This window comes from Balaenoptera ricei, chromosome 1 (assembly GCF_028023285.1).
Source record: "Balaenoptera ricei isolate mBalRic1 chromosome 1, mBalRic1.hap2, whole genome shotgun sequence".
Taxonomy (NCBI): domain Eukaryota; kingdom Metazoa; phylum Chordata; class Mammalia; order Artiodactyla; family Balaenopteridae; genus Balaenoptera; species Balaenoptera ricei.
The window spans coordinates 67,119,666-67,135,761 of record NC_082639.1 but is presented as its reverse complement, the minus strand read 5'-3'; the positions used below and the strand labels follow the sequence as shown (position 1 = coordinate 67,135,761).

Sequence of the window (16,096 nt, the reverse complement as noted above, 5' to 3'; positions counted from 1 at the left end):
CTCTTTGACATAAGGCTTAGCAATCTTTTTTTGGATCTGTCTCCTCAGGCAGGGCAAACAAAAGCAAAAATAAACGAATGGGACCTAATCAAACTTAAAAGCTTTTACACAGTGAAGAAAACTATTAACAAAATGTAAAAGCAACCTACTGAATGGGAGAAGATATTTGCAAATGATATGTCTGATAAGGGGTCAATATTCAAAATGTATAAAGAATTTATGCAACCCAATATCAAAAAACCAAACATCCTAATTAAAAAATGGCCAGAGGACCTGAATAGGCATTTTTCCAAAGAAGACATACAGATGGCCAACAAGCACATGAAAGATCCTCAACATCACTAATCATCAGGGAAATGCAAATCAAAACCACAATGAGACATGATCTCACACTTATGAAAATGATTATCATCAAAAAGACAAGAAATAATTGTTGGCGACGACATGGAGAAAAGAGAAACTGTTGGTGGGAATGCAAATTGGTACAGCCACTATGCAAAACAGTATGAAGTTTCCTCAAAAAATTAAAAATAGAACTACCATATGACCCAGCAATTCTACTTCTGGGTATATATCTGAAGAAAATTAAAGCACTAATTTGAAAGGATATATACACCCCAATGTTCTTAGTAGCATTATTTATAATAACCACAATATGGAAGCAACCTAATTATCCATCAACAGATGAATGGATAAAGAAGATGTGGTATATATATATATACAATGGAATATTACTCAGCCATAAAAAAAGAATGAAATTCTGCCATTTGCAACAATATGGATGGACCTAGAGGGTATTATTGTTAGTGAAATAAGTCAGATGGAGAAAGACAAATACTGTATGTTTTTACTTATATGTGGAATCTAAAAAATAAAACAAATGAACTAATATAACAAAAGAGAAACAGATTTACAGAGAACAAACTAGTAGTTATCAGTGGGAGAGGAGTGAGGGAGGGGTAAAATAGGTGAAGGTGATTAAGAGGTACAAACTACTAGGTATAAAATAAACAAGTTACAAGGATGTATTGTATGGCACAGGGAATATAACTAATATTTTATAATTACTTTATATGGAGTGCAATTTGTAAAATTATTGAATCAATATGTTGTACACCTGAAACTAATATTGTAAGTCAATCATACTTCAGTATAATAAATAAATAAATAAAAATTTAAAAAATTAAAAGAATGGGCAAAAGCTTTGAACAGGCATGTCACAAAAGAGGATATGCAAATGGCCAATAAGCATATAAAATGTGCTCAAAATCATTATTCATCAAGGATATATGCACAGGAAACTATATTCAACATCTTATAATAACCTATAATGGAAAAGAATCTGAAAAAGAACATATATACACACACACACACACACACACACACACACATATAAGTGAATCACTTTGCATTTGTGATTTCTGGTTTGTTAGTAAACCAGAAACTAACAAAATATTGTAAATCAACTATACGTCAATAAAAAATAAATAAAAAATATATATATCCAGTTATATATATATATATCCAGTTAACAATCACACTTGACTTTTTGCCTAGACTGTCCGTTTCACTCTTCCTGTTATATCCAATAATAAATTTATTAAAATTTAAACAACAAAAGGATATATGAATCTAAACCCATAATGATTTACCACTATCTAGCCAGAAAAAGGGTTACACTCCTAAGGACTGACAATACCTTGTGCTGGTAAGTATGTGAAGCAACTGGAGCTCTCAGTTACTGCTGGTGGGAGTGTAAACTGGTGCAACTAACTTGGAAATCTGTAAGTACCTACTAAGGCCAAGCACAGGTGAATCCTGTGACTGAGCAAATCCATTCTTTGCCGTGTACCTAGTAGAAATGAGCACCATGTCCATCAAAATACATATACAAGAATTTTCATAATAGCTAAATTTGTAGTAGCCCCAAACTGGAAACAACCCCAAAGACCACCAACATTAGAATTTGTAATTCTAGTGCAAAGTGATACTATGCAGCGATGAAAACAAAACTACTGCCCATAGGCATCAACGGGGATGAATCTTACAAACATAATTTTCACTGAAAGAATCCAGACACACAAGAAGTACAATACATACCATGTAATTCTATTTACATAAAACTTTAAAACACCCAAAATAAATCTACATTGATGGAAGTCAGAAAGGGATTATCCTTGACCAGGAGATTGACTGGAAAAGAGCATGAGTGAGCCTTCTGGGGTGCTGGAAATGTGCTAACCTGTGATCTGGGTAGTGGTTAGATGGGTGTACAGATATATAACATTTCATCAGTCTGTATACATAAAATCTGTGTACTGTATTGAATAAAAATGCCTCAGTAAAAACTAGTGACTTAAAAAAAAGAATAAGCAGACATCCCTCAGGAAGAAGAATAAAGTGAAGGGGAAATTGCCCTACAAGATATCAAGACTTATTATAAAGCTATAGTAATTAAGACTGTGTGGTATTAGTACAGGGGTAGACTGGTTAGAATGGAACAGAAAACAGAATAGAAATAAATCCCCACATATATGGAAATTTGACTGTAGATCACTAGAGAAGAATGAATTCTTCAGCAAATAGTGCTGGGATGGTTAGTATTTATATAAAACAAAAAGTATTTTTTCTACAAAAAATAAATCCCTGACTGCCACATGAAAGACAAAAGCTTTGAAATTTTTAAGAATAAGATATAGGAAGATACTTATTGACCAGGAACAGTGGAAGATTTTTTAAGTAAGGTATAAGACGCTCTAATCACATAAGAAAAGACAGAAAACATGACTACATTGAAATTAAAAACTTCTGTTCATTGAAAGACTGAAAGACACCATAGAGAAAAAGAAAAGACAAGGCAGAAATTGGAAGAAGATATTTGCAACACATATAATCAACAAAAATACAGTATATGGAATATATTAAGAATTTTTTAAAAGAAAAAAGTAAGGGAAGCCAGCAGAAAAGGGTGTGAAGATGAATAGCCATTTCATAGAGAGGTAATACTAATGGAGAAGAAAAAATGCTAAACCTTATAAGGAATCAAGAAAATACAAGTTAAGAGGACAATGAGATATAATTTGCACGTACCAAATGGGCAAACATTTACAGTCTGAAAATACCAAGTCAAGTGTTAGCAAGGATGTGGGCAACCACTGTTAGGAGTATAACGTGTCCAAGCACTTCAGAAAACAATCTGGCAATATCCTGCACATGTGAACAACTGTAGCCCAGCAATGTTATTCCTAGATATATACTCTGTATAAAAATTCTTGCACGCATGTACTAAAAGAACTTTTCAGAATGTTCATAAAAGCATTAGCAACAAACTGAAAACCCAAATGTCTGCTTAAAGAATGGATAGAAATAAATTATGGTATATTTACACAATGGCATTATACAATCTTGAGAATAAACTAGAATTACACACAAAGAAAATGGATGACTCTTGGGGGAAAAAGCAAGTTCAGAAGACTATACACAATGTTGTAACAGTTTTATAATGTTTATTAATATTTAAAACAAAAACCATTTTATTTGTTGATGTATCTGTATGTAATAAAACTATTTATAAAGCAAGAGAATGGGAAATCGAAAATCCAAGATGATAGAAGGAACACTCAGGGGTCGTGGTAATATTCTCCTTATGTTTGCTTCGTAATTTATAGATTTGTCACTTATTATTTGGTATTTCTCAAATATTACATATATTATGAATATGATGTAATAGAACCTGATAAATATTCTGATAGAAGTTGTTACCTATACGGTTAAGTTTCTGCCAGGAAGTACATGAGAACTGAAGGCAGAGACTCCAGAGGGTCTGTCTACCCTGTGGTGTCTAACCTGACTTTCCCACTTACTAGCTGCATGACCTAGTAAGTTACTGAAAGTTGGGAAAGTTACTGAAGTTCCCTGTGTCTCAGTTTTCACATCTGTAAAAGGGGAACAATGAAAGAACCTATTTGCTTATTGGGGTCATGGTGGGGATGAAATGCATTTATAAACGTAAAGCACTTAGAAGAGTGCTTGGTCCATGGCAAGCCGTGTCTGCTCTCATCTTCATCACTCTGGGGGCTGGGTATGCAACCTGTCCTAGTCTCAGCTTACTTATTTTCACAGTGGGATCATAGGATTATTGTGGAATACAATGTTGTGTTAGTTTCTGCTGTACATGAAGTGAATCAGCTATATATATACATATATCCCCTCCCTCTGGGACCTCCCTCCCACCCCCTGCCCTGTCCCACCCATCTAGGTCACCACAGAGCACCGAGCTGAGCTCCCTGCGCTATACAGCAGGTTCCCACCAGCTATCTGTTTTACACATGGTAGTGCACATATGTCAGTCCCAATCTCCCAGTTCATCCCACCCACACCCCCGTGTCCACATGTCCATTCCCTGCATCTGCGTCTCTATTCCTGCCCTGCAAATAAAGCAACTATACGCCAATAAAAAAAATAAACAAATATAAAGAAAATGACATTGTGCAAAGCACTCATTAGTCAGTAGATAAAATATAATTGTAAACATTTTGACTCAGTGTCATGGATTTCCTGTATTTGTGTTTTTTTCTTTTTTCTTTTTTTTACTATTTTAACTATTAAAAAATTCTTTTTAATTTTTATTGGAGTATAGTTGATTAAAAATGTTGTGTTAGTTTCTGCTATACAGCAAAGTGAATCTGTTATACATATTCATATACCCACTCTTCTTTAGATTCTTTTCCCATATAGATCATTACAGAATATTAAGAAGAGTTGCCTGTGCTATACAGTAGGTCCTTATTAGTTATCTATTTTATATACAGTAGTGTGTATATGTCAATTCCAATCTCCTAACTTATCCCTCCCCTACATCTGGTTTTGAAATTAAAGACTAGTCATGTGGTAAAGAACTAAAGATGCTAATCCTTAAGATGATTTATGTAGTGAGCAATGACATTCTTTTATGTGTAGTTAGACATGGTATATATCAATACTAGCTTTTTACTAACATTCCTGTTGGGATTCAGTTTGAAATCCTGGCATAATGTCTTTCTTAATATTTCATTAAATTACATTTTGCGATTATAATAGCTCTGAAAATGTGGGGAAATCTATAATCCTATCCACTCAGAAATAAGCACTCTTCTCAGTTTCATGTAGCCCTTTTCTTATGTCCTAAAGAATGAAATCAAGATCGCACAATTAAATAAATACGTGGAAGAGCAGACAATGAAGGGAAAAGAACTTCAGAGTGTCCACATGTTCAAGAGGTAATAGTTATGGTTTCTGTAGAGGCCCCCACCGGCAGCTACTCACCCTTCCTGTCTTTATGCCATCTTACCCTCTCCTGCAACCAGGTGGTCCTCGGACACCAGGTGCTGGCCAGGTGGTGACTCAGGAGCCTGGGATGCTCCACCTGAGGATACCCTTTCTCAAGAGTTCTCCTTTCCCCTCAGGTTCTGATAGAGATGAAACCATTTTACATGAGCTTCATGGAAACAAAAGGTTTTTTGTGGGGGAGGTATTTTGTTTTTAAGATAAATATATGCTTAATTTGTATAGACCCTCAGTAACCACCAGCTGGATTCTCAGCAGCTTAAGTAAGCTGTCAAGTTTAAGGTAAGCTATACTCATCTCATTTTAGCCTCCCTTTTCTAGTTGAACCACAGAAGTCAGAGCCCAAAATGCCTTTCCACTTTTTCGTGTGGTGTAGCATTTGTCAATATTAAATTTAATTTGTGCTAAGAGCAGCTCGCTAACAGCAAGAACACAAAGCTTGCTGAACTTCACTTTGTGTTCAGAAGAGCCAGCATAGCGAACCTAATGAAATCAGCAATATTATTCTACCAAATCTAGCTCAGCTCTGTTGATTAAAAATGTTATAGGCTTAAGGACTGACCCTATAAAAAACCATTTAAAATTTAACTATTTCATCACCTATTCTGTCTCTTGTACTTTTTACATGGAAGAATATGTACCAATTACCAATCCAGTGGGCCAACATTAAGAGGTCATCATCAACAACAGACATTTATTGAGTGCCTATTGTGTGCAAGGCACTGTGCTAGGCATGGGGCTACAAAGACAAAGGAGAAAGAGTCCCTGCTCTCAAAGAGCTTACAATCTAATTAGACTAACAGGACACATACATAAAAAGACAAAGGACAATCCAAGGTAGCATATGATATTAGGGCACTGAGTGGAAACAAACAGGATTGCAGCCTTTTTTTGCATTTCTATGGTGGCTCAATACCCTGAGTAGGTGGGGATGAGGGAGCTAGAATAAAGGGGTTACTCCTATTCATTTATAAGCCTTGTAGACACTCTCTCACCTCTTCCCACTCCGAAGTGTCTTATGGCATGTGCTAGAACCTGGGCGGTTGGTTCACTTTTACCCGGAAGGCCTTAGTATTATAGTTCTCATTGAAGTGGCCTTTTGATAGGGTGACGCACTGTCCTGGCTTTCCAGGGACTGTCCTGGTTTTGGTACAGAAAGTCCATATTTTGGAACTCCTCCCCTTCCCTCCTCCCTTGGCCATGGGGAAACCAGGATGGTGCTTCTGAAAAACCTTGTCCTGTAGTCCTCCCAACCTACTGTGGCTATTGCGCTGGTAGGACCCATCCCAAATCTGTTCCCCAGGTAGGTCCCTAGTTTAAAAACCTATAAGGAAGACCTTAAGAGACCCCAAAGACTGCTGGTTTAAGAGTACACTGTAGACAAAAGACAGCAGGAGAGAATGATGGCAAAGACAGAATGAGGTTTAAGAGAGAAGCAGTGAGGGTAGAAGAAATGATTGGGTCAGGAATGAAAGATGTAAGGGTGCTAACATCATCTGCTAACACTTCAGAGAGAGAGAGTGGGAACACAGACCCTTCTTTCAGAGTGGGTCTGTTTAACAACTTGAATCATCATGCCAGTGGAATACAGGGTATATTTCTGAAATGAGGTCACTCCTACATAAGGGCAAATATTTGGGCCTATTAAATCGGTACACATGCATTTAAATAACACTCTCATTCCTGATAGAATTTCAACATTTTCCTTCCTTCTAAATACCTTTACCTTCTAAATCAATAATTTTAATTTTTGAGGTGTGTTTTTATTTCAAAATGAGGTTATAGCCTTCCATTTTAATGTAATTCAAAAAGATTAGTAATGGAGAGAACTTCAGAAAACAAAGGTAATCTGTCTTGAGAGCTCTTGTTTGTAATCTGATACACATATCTGGTAGGAACCTAAGGGTTCCAAGAGACCTCACAGAAATTTCTCTTTTAAGTACAGTACCTTGTGTTTTGCTTTCATTTATTTTTTGGAGAAAAGCTCTAACTCTGCAATCTTAGGACCTTGGAAGTTCCTGCATCGCTCTGGTTTTAGGTCTAGCCCTTAGGAGCACATACCAGGGTTAGTGAAGCACAGGGACTTAGTTACCAAATACCCATTAACTGTAATGGAAATCACACAGCGAAGTCCCCACACAGCACACTGAATATTTACCTCTTAATGTCCTTTTAATGTATGCTTTCTTGGGTGAATATTTACTGGAGAATATTACAGGCAAGATTCCTCCTTTTATGGGCCATTTGAAGTGATTGATTTTGCCTGTGAATTCCTGTATCGTTGCTCATAATGGCTATGGCCTCTGCCAAATGTTCTTGCGTTGAAATAACAGACGCCGTGGATGGGCCAGCCGTAGCTTCGTGTTACTGGGGTCTTAAAAGCTGAGAGGAAGCTGATGACACAGCTGGGGAGAGAGGAGAAAGGTATGTAACATAATGAGTATGATGTAGGCTCCAAACACAGTTGGATACTGAAATCACTGAGGTCTGTAAACATGGTTGTAGTCTTTTATATCAGAGTTGATTTTAATGGTGTTGCATCGTGTTAAGACTGATAGTCATGAAATGATACGGCAAGAGAAGAATTCAGTTGCCCACAGCCAGTTCCAGCAGCACAGTCTGTCAGAGTTCTAGGTATTTTCTTTAAATGCTGTAATAAAACCACTGTCTAAGTTATAATTTCTTACATATTTATACCATAGTTTTAAAAATATAAATTCACATACTCATATCCTAGCCACATGTAGATTTAAAATATTTCCCAATGAAGCCAGGAATTTCAGAATTCCTTTGCTTTACACTCTTTTGAGTATCTGAGAGAGAAAAGTTACAAAAAAGGTGGAGCTATCATATGATCTTAAAAAACAAAACAAAAACAAAACCCCTAAAACCTGAGGATAATACAGACATTTGAGATATTATTAGATTAGGTAATATAGCTACATCTTTGCATGTCCCAGTATGCCTTAAAAATAAAACTTGTTAAAGGAGCTACTTACATCTGAGCAATATAATCTCTTCAAGTGATGGGAAAGGTGGCCTATGAATCATTTATGTAAAATTCTTATGATTTTTTATAAGTTCATAAAGTACTGTTTGTCCAGAGTCCATGCTGTAGAAGAGATTGTGCTGGAATAGAATCCTATTGTTTCTTTAAAAAACTGAGACAAGTTAAAGGACACATTCCAGTATGTTTTGGACAGACATTTCCATTGTATTGGCTTTTTACAGCTCACGCCGCACCACAATAATACCAACTTTATTTTTGCTAAATAAATATCTGGACTGTGTTTGCATCTCAATAACAGTACTCCGTATAATTAATAGTACTAGTTAATGCAAAGGAATGGAATCTCAGTACTAATTAAGGAAAGGGAAAAGAGCTGGTAATGTGAGAAACCTTCTTTAATCTCAAACCAGGTCATGTTTTGTAAAACAATGTCAGTCTCCATACATAGTATTTGCTGGTGCCTTCAAATTTGGCATTAGAGAAATTAATGCCTTCTAAGCCATGTGTAAAGAAAATATTGGTGTATTTTTTTAAAGGCTATTTTTGAACAATATTACTTGCGTAAATGAAAATCTTTCACACTAGCTGATCTTGGCTCGGAATAAAAATAAGTCCTTTATACTTCTGAAGACGAGGGAACGGCAGTGAATATAATGTGAGATTTGCAGTAAGTGAATCTGAATAGTTCATAGGATAAATGAGTCGTATGATGGGGAATCTCCTTGTATTCTCTTCTCCACACAAACTCACAGAAATGCAGTTCCTTGCTCTTGTAGTCAGGGAATAGCATGAAAGATCCCCCCCGACCCTCAGAATAGCATGGAAGTTCTCTCCCTCTCTCTCTCTCTGGTGCAAGAAGCACCAGAGAAGCAGGGGATGGATTTTGGCCAATGGGTTCCGTGGAGGAGGTATGTTTTTAACCACAAGAGGGGGATAGGTAGTAGGGGGATATAAAAGGCCCCCTAAAATAAGGCTCCTGCTACTGTGGGAGCCCCATCATTCCAAGTGCAAAGTCCTCATGTGGGTCAACAAGAGGCTCTTTGAGAGAATTTCATATCTGGAATGAAACTTAAGAGGTCCGCTGGTACAGTGATATCATTCTGCAGAAGAGGAAACTAGGGCTTTAGTGAAGTAACCTACATCAATGATTACTAAAGCAAACTGTCTTTAAGTTTCTCTTGTTGGTATCTTTTTTGTTTGAACGATGCAGTTTTTGGTTTTCAATGTTGTCATTTGGAGCATTTCTGCATATTGGAAAATGTCATAGCTGTTCTTGAAGCCTGAGGGTTCAAAAAATGCAACGCAACATTTCCAAGCCAAATACCGTCGCATGCTAACGATGAGCACTGGGAACACGGCAACTCACCTCCCAGTTCCGGGCCTTTTCCAACCATCATTCAGGATTAAAGAATTAGGAAGGATAAATTACCACATAATCAGAATCTATAAAAATACTGGCCGAGAACACACTAAAAAAACTCTCAATAAATAAATATTGGGCATTTGCTTATGAAAGTCAGTGAAGATGTACTCTTCAGAAATCATGTCCATACTTTCAGGCTGCTTTTTACAAATCACACATACAGAGTCCAACAAATGACAAAGGTTCAGGTTAGGATACAAGTTGATAGAAAAATGACTTTTGACGTGGTATTTCTACAAAGGAATACAACTAATGTTGAGTTCCTAATGTCTCAGTTTCGAAGGCAATACTTAAAGAGATCCAAAATGTTTTTAGCCATGGCAACATCATTTAAATGAGAGTTCGGCCCCTATGGTAACCCCTTTTGAAAGGGACGACACTCATTAGGATGTATTCATTCTGGAATTTTCCCTTACAAACCAACTGCACTGCTGTGTAGTCACGCCTCAGAGGCACCTGTACATGGTACTTCTTGAGGACTGAAGCTACCCCGGTGACTAATTCTGTTCCTCTTTCATGTCTGGTGTTTCAGGAAGCTCAGTGGCCTGACGTCTGATACAGTGGGTTCTTGGGATTTCCATCTGGCCACACACATTCCTCAGAACACAGGTTTATTCTCGGGATGACTTATAGCAAGTGATTCTGGTTTCCAGTCTGGTTGAAAAAAGTGAATATTGAATGTCCGTGCCCAGTTCTTAAAGACTCGTTTCTCTGTGATAAAGCGGTGATGACTCCCCTTCCGTCCTCGCTCGTGGGAGAGGTACATCGTACATTCATCAGGTCCAAAAGGTTCGTAATAGTGATAAGGTACTGAAGGGTGATTGGGATCCCTGTAGGAGGAAAACGAGATAACTGATTAAAGAAAAAAAAAAAAATTCCTTTCACAGATTTAGGTAAGATGTTATCTTTAATAAGCTGATAAGCACAAACCATACTTTCAAGTTAAATGAATTCAACAAACGGCTTTGCTGATGTTTAAGCAATATGCACGTGAAGAGGATCTGAGGCTGTGAAATAAACTCAGCCACCATCATTATCAAACAGCAAGATTAAACGTGAGCCTGTAGGAGGTTCAGGCTTTTGGGATTTGGAAACTACGTAGTCCTAAGAGCCAGCTATAGTTATGATTTCCACTCTTGCCCCACGCAGTCTGTTTAGCACAAACAGCTATGAAGATATTTACAAAACAAAAACACATCCTCCTCCTTCCCCACCCCCGCCCCACTCCAAACCCTCCAGGGGCTTCCACTTACACTAAGAGCCTGGCCTACAGGGTGTTCCGTGATCTGGCTCCTCTCCAGAGCCTTCTCCTAACCCACTTGACCTTGTCTGCTATGCTCCCACCTTACTGGCCTCTCTGGTGGTCATCTCGACCAAGCTCGTCCCTAGCCTGAGGCCTTGGCTCTTGAGGGCAAGTCACCTGGCTGGAACGCTCTCCCACCAGCTCACTCCTTCTCACTGCTGGGGATCGATTCAAATGTATCCTCCTCGGAGAGGGCTTACCTGATGCCTGCCCCTTCTCTCTATCTCACTTGCATTTATTTTCCTTGTGGCATTAATCATTCTCTGAAACTGCTGTTGTTGTTTACTTGCTTATTGTCTGTTCATGAGAGCAGGCCTTTGTCTTGTTCTTAGCAGGTGCTCAATAACTATTTTTTGAAGTTCTGTTGTTGAAAGAAATTTATATGGAGTTAGCAGCTAAACGGCAAGCCTCTAAAGACAATTCCTCCTCCAGGTATGGAAAGTGGATGATCCAAGTTTGATCGCACGGGAGAAACTCAGCAGGCACGACGCCACCATTTTTCTCTTGCTGTTTTAGACGGACAAGGTACTCAAACCTAGAGTCTCTACATTGAGAAAGTCCAAATCTTCAACCCCTGCTGTGTAGCCCGAGAGTCTACACAGCATTTTTCGGTCTCTATATCCCTGTCTCCACCTCAAAGGAGAAACACTGGCTCATTTCTTCAAGGTAATGTGAACAGGATTAACGTGGTGGTGGTGAGCGCCCTGATGTAGGGTTACTAAAATATCTCACCCCCAAAGAGGTCTGGTCTCAGACTGGGTTCCATTCTAGGCCAGTCCACCCCACCTCTTCTGTCTTGAAGTCTAAATGATAAGAGCAGTCAAGATATCCCAGCAGATAAACCTTCCTACCTTGACCTACACTCACCAAGCGGCCTTGTTGCAAGACTAAGCTCTTCTTGGTCTCTTCTTAGCGCTTCTCTTAAAAAGTGTCCCAGCTTCCTGCAAACCACCTTACAGCGCTTGATGCCCTGGGGTCCCCCTCCCAGCACTCAGCTCTACTCTAAGTAGAGTAACTTGGTTTCCCAGAGATGCTCATCCTGCTAGATACCTATTCGTCTTCTTCAGAGGAGATCAATACACAAATGGCTTTTAGAGTAGCAACTTTTCTGGGGTCAAGGATCGAAGTCTTTTATCAAGAGGGGTGTCGAGTTCATGGCTCTGAAGACAATAAACCTTTGAGCTTCCTCTCCTCTGAGGTTAAAGTTCTTCCAGGAAGAGAGATTTACTTTTGTCATGCAGCATTTAAACATTCCTCATCCTGGGTTGGATGCTGTGCTGAGTTAATAGTTTGCATCTCTATTATGCCTGTCTCAGAAGTATCTCTGTGTTCTATAGTGAGACATCAGATTCCGTCCTGTCCGGTTATTATAGAGTTTGCTTATTTACTTGCCCTAGAAATTGAAACCCCTTAAAATTTTAACAGAAGGTGTTTTCAATATAGAAAGTGCATGGTAGGAAAAATTCAAGTTGGAACGGACCACTATGAAGAAAAAAAATTTAAAAAAGAGAGATAGAAATTTGTGGGACAAGTCTCCCCAGATTCATATGGCATAATTTGGGGAATCGTGCTAAATTCATGTTGCCATGGTAAACTTGGGGTTAAGCTTTTATTCCAGTACGGATCAGGTTTTAAATCTGATTCATCTAAGTTTTGGACATAGTATTGGCATCAATCTGACTAAAGAGTCAATCCTGTTTCTAAAAATATCATGAGATTGATTTGGCACCTAGGCATAGAGGGAAATTGGAAACCAGCTAAAGGATGCTATGGGATCAATTTCCTTATTCAGGAAGACCATCTCCTTGAATGAAAATGTATCTGGCTCCACACTGATCTCCTAAAGGGAGAATTAAATTTACATATTTGGTTCTTATGGTTTCAAAGGTGTCCAAATAACTGAGGGTTGTCTCCATGCTTTAAAACTTTGTCCAAATGGCAGAAAAGGGCTTGATGGGACTTAGAAGGCAGAGCCGAAGCAACTGCAGGAACAACTCTCCTGTAGGTTGTCAGCCTGCCATCAGGTGTCATCCACTGTGCCGTTCAGAAAGCCCTTCCTTCAGAAAGTTCAAGGTTATAATTCTTTAAGCCTTTTTTCCCAAGCCTGACTTTCTAAAGGCTGCCATAGTTTTTTTCCCTCCACCTGATCCAAATGAAAACAGCAGTAAAAATCAGCAGACTTTCCACATCAGGTGGCTACTATTGTAAAAGGAGGATTCTGGAGCTCAGGTTGCTGTCTGGGGTCAGGGGATGCTCAGGGAGTGAAGGTGCAGGGGTGCGGGCTGTGCGGGCACGATAATCACAGAGCCAGTTCCCTAAGCGGCAGCAGCCTGTCATCAGCCCTCCAGGGGCCAGTGGGAGAACAAATCCTGCAGAATAATGTGAAGAAGGATTGCTTTTTCTCTATAGAGAAAGCAGGTGGGGAGAATGAGAGAACTACCATGTAGTGCACAGGTATTAAAGAAATACCACTGCCTATGTTCCACCTCCATAGAGTCTGTTTTAATTGATTTGGAGAGGGTCCCAGGCATAGGTATTTTAAAAAGTGCCTTAGGTTTGAGTATCAAAATCAATAATGGCAGTATTGGATTATAAGTCCCATAAAATAAAACAGAATAAATATCCATGAGTCCATGATGATTTCAATAAATTACTGAATAAATAAATAAATGAAATACAGAATAATTCCAATTAATAATCTAGAAAGAATGAGGGAATAGAAAATCACCATTAGAACAATGCAGTAATTGTTGCAGGCAAGATGCACAGATGAATGGAATATGAGAGAGGAAAAACATGAGGAGAAATAGGTTATTTGCACAAAGTCCCCCCAATGTATTTATTAATGATAGAGGGAAAAATTGTAACTTTACAATGAGTAAACCTGGCAGACACCACCTTCACCAAGTGACCAAGGTTAACATCGCCAGTAATAAGACATTTTGAGATCATGTACCTCTTGATATGAAATGCTACTGCTTCTGTGGTATCCTTCTCTGTAATGCATAACCTCAATCTAATAATTAGAAACTATCACACAAATCCAAAGTGATGGACATCCTACAATGACCAGAATTCTTCAAATGTGTCGGAGTCATGAAAGATAAGGAAAGACTGAGGAACTGTCACAGACTGGAGGAGACTAATGAGACATGATAAGAAAATGCAAAGGGATCCTGGATTGGGTTCGGCAGGAGAAAAATGACATCAGTAGGAAAAATGGTGAAACATGGATAAAGTTTGAAATTTATTTAAGAGTATTGTACCGGTGTTAATTTCTTAGTTTTGATAATTTTGATAATTGGACCAAAATGGTAACATTAGGGGAAGCTGGGTGAAGGGTATACAGGAACTCTCTGTACAATCTTTGCAACTTTTTCTGTAAGTCTAAAACTTTTTCGAAACAAAATAATTTAAAAAGGTAATAATGTTATAAAGTTCTGTAGGAGATTCTAATATGCAGCCAGGTTTAAGAAGGCTGATTTAGTTAAATACCTGCTAAGCCTCAGTGCTTAGCTTATGTTATCTCCTTCATTCTCCATCAGGCGTCTAAGGTTAAGTATCACTACGCCATGTGATGGGTGAGCATCCGGCACCCAGGGTGAGAACCTGGCACCCAGGGTGAGAGTCCTGTGCCTGGTTTAAGCACACAGCCTCACTCATGGGCCATCCAAGATTCTAGACTTGACTCACATAGTGCTCAGTACTCCACATAGACTAACATTTAATCATCACGTCGCCCCAGTGAGAGAGGTACTGTTATTACCTCTGTTTTACAAATGAGAAAACTCATACCCAGAGAAATTGAAGAAGTTTCAGGGCCCAGATCTGAACCAAAGCTGTACTCTTAAGAGTGAGGCTCTGTGTCTTGGAAAAATTCCTGTGCCACTAGGTGGCTGTCTGCACTAATGGCACCCCAGGTTCCCATTGGGTTGGCACCACATGGTTGAGAGCAACTCTGTCCTTGCTGCATTCTCCCAAGCACCCACCTACAGAGGTGCCCCGTGCCTGGTGGGCACTGTGCAGCGGGTCAGGGTGCGAAGCACAGGCCTCATGCTCAGTTACAATTCTGCCCACTGATATCTCATCTATGGCAGCAGGAGCTGGTAACGTGCCATTTTAAATCTTCTAAAGCTAAGCTGTGCAATTGGAAAGAAACCTTGTATCATTAACAGGTAAGGGTGGATATTTCCATTTCTGGGTATGATCTAGGTTGACCCTGACCTCCCAGTTTGGGCTGGACGATCTAGAAGGCTAAAAAAGAGTCTGATGAAAGAATGGTGCTTTTGCCTCTCTTTAGAGCTCTCAGATACTCTCTCCAAACACACTGTTATTCTTGGCATGGTATACAGTACCATATAGCAGGTAGTCAGGAACCGTTTGAGGAATAGTGTTGAATCAGTAGCTGTCAAGTACCTCGGTTGTTCTGAAATTGGCTTGCACTGGGGGCCTTGGGGACATTATGGAGCATTCAGAAGAAAACGTTCCCCTAACAGGCCTTCCTACACAGCTGCTTCAGGCCTGGGAGGCCCCATGAACCACCTTTATTCTGTTGCCTCCATTTCTTGTTTTTACAGCCTCTTTTGGGAGGAAACTGCCACACACCTTGGAAGCCAGTGAAATAATACTTGTGTTTCTGGGGCACAAAAAACGACGAGAGCCTGCAGCTGTCCACCCGTCATGGGTCAAAGGCCCAAGTGAGTTGCCTGAACCCCATATCCACACCCAACCACTCAGGCACCTCACGTGGTGCCATAACATCCCATAACAGACGCATTGTACCCATGGGAGAGAGGAAGGTAATGAAAACACCCAGTGACCAGTAAGTTGGTCAAATTATAGCAAAGACAGAAGAAGAAATTATGGCGAAGTTAAGCATCTATGAAAAAAAAAAAGTACAACAATGTATTTTAAGTTCACTGCATAAAATGTGAACCACGTGGATGCATTATATTCCATACCCGTCCTCTGTAAGCATCTGATTCTACAGGGTGGACTGTTGCCAAGTAGGAACTTGCCCTGTTATGCTGGCAGC

At 39.1% G+C, this 16,096-nt stretch overlaps 1 protein-coding gene across 6 annotated transcripts in view; it reads right to left on the bottom strand.

The window, feature by feature from the left end:
- The window catches only part of ST6GALNAC5 (ST6 N-acetylgalactosaminide alpha-2,6-sialyltransferase 5), a 215,224-nt gene that overhangs the window by 24,456 nt on the left and 174,672 nt on the right, over positions 1–16,096 (bottom strand). For 3 of the 6 annotated variants that reach the window (XM_059924628.1, XM_059924648.1, XM_059924665.1), the window contains one exon: positions 9,770–10,588. In XM_059924628.1, the coding sequence (XP_059780611.1) occupies positions 10,357–10,588 (232 nt within the window). In that variant the 3' untranslated portion in view covers positions 9,770–10,356. Of the gene's footprint in view, positions 1–7,250; positions 7,731–9,769; positions 10,589–16,096 lie in introns of those variants that run through there. The other 3 variants (XR_009503643.1, XR_009503648.1, XM_059924639.1) reach the window with 2 other exon arrangements.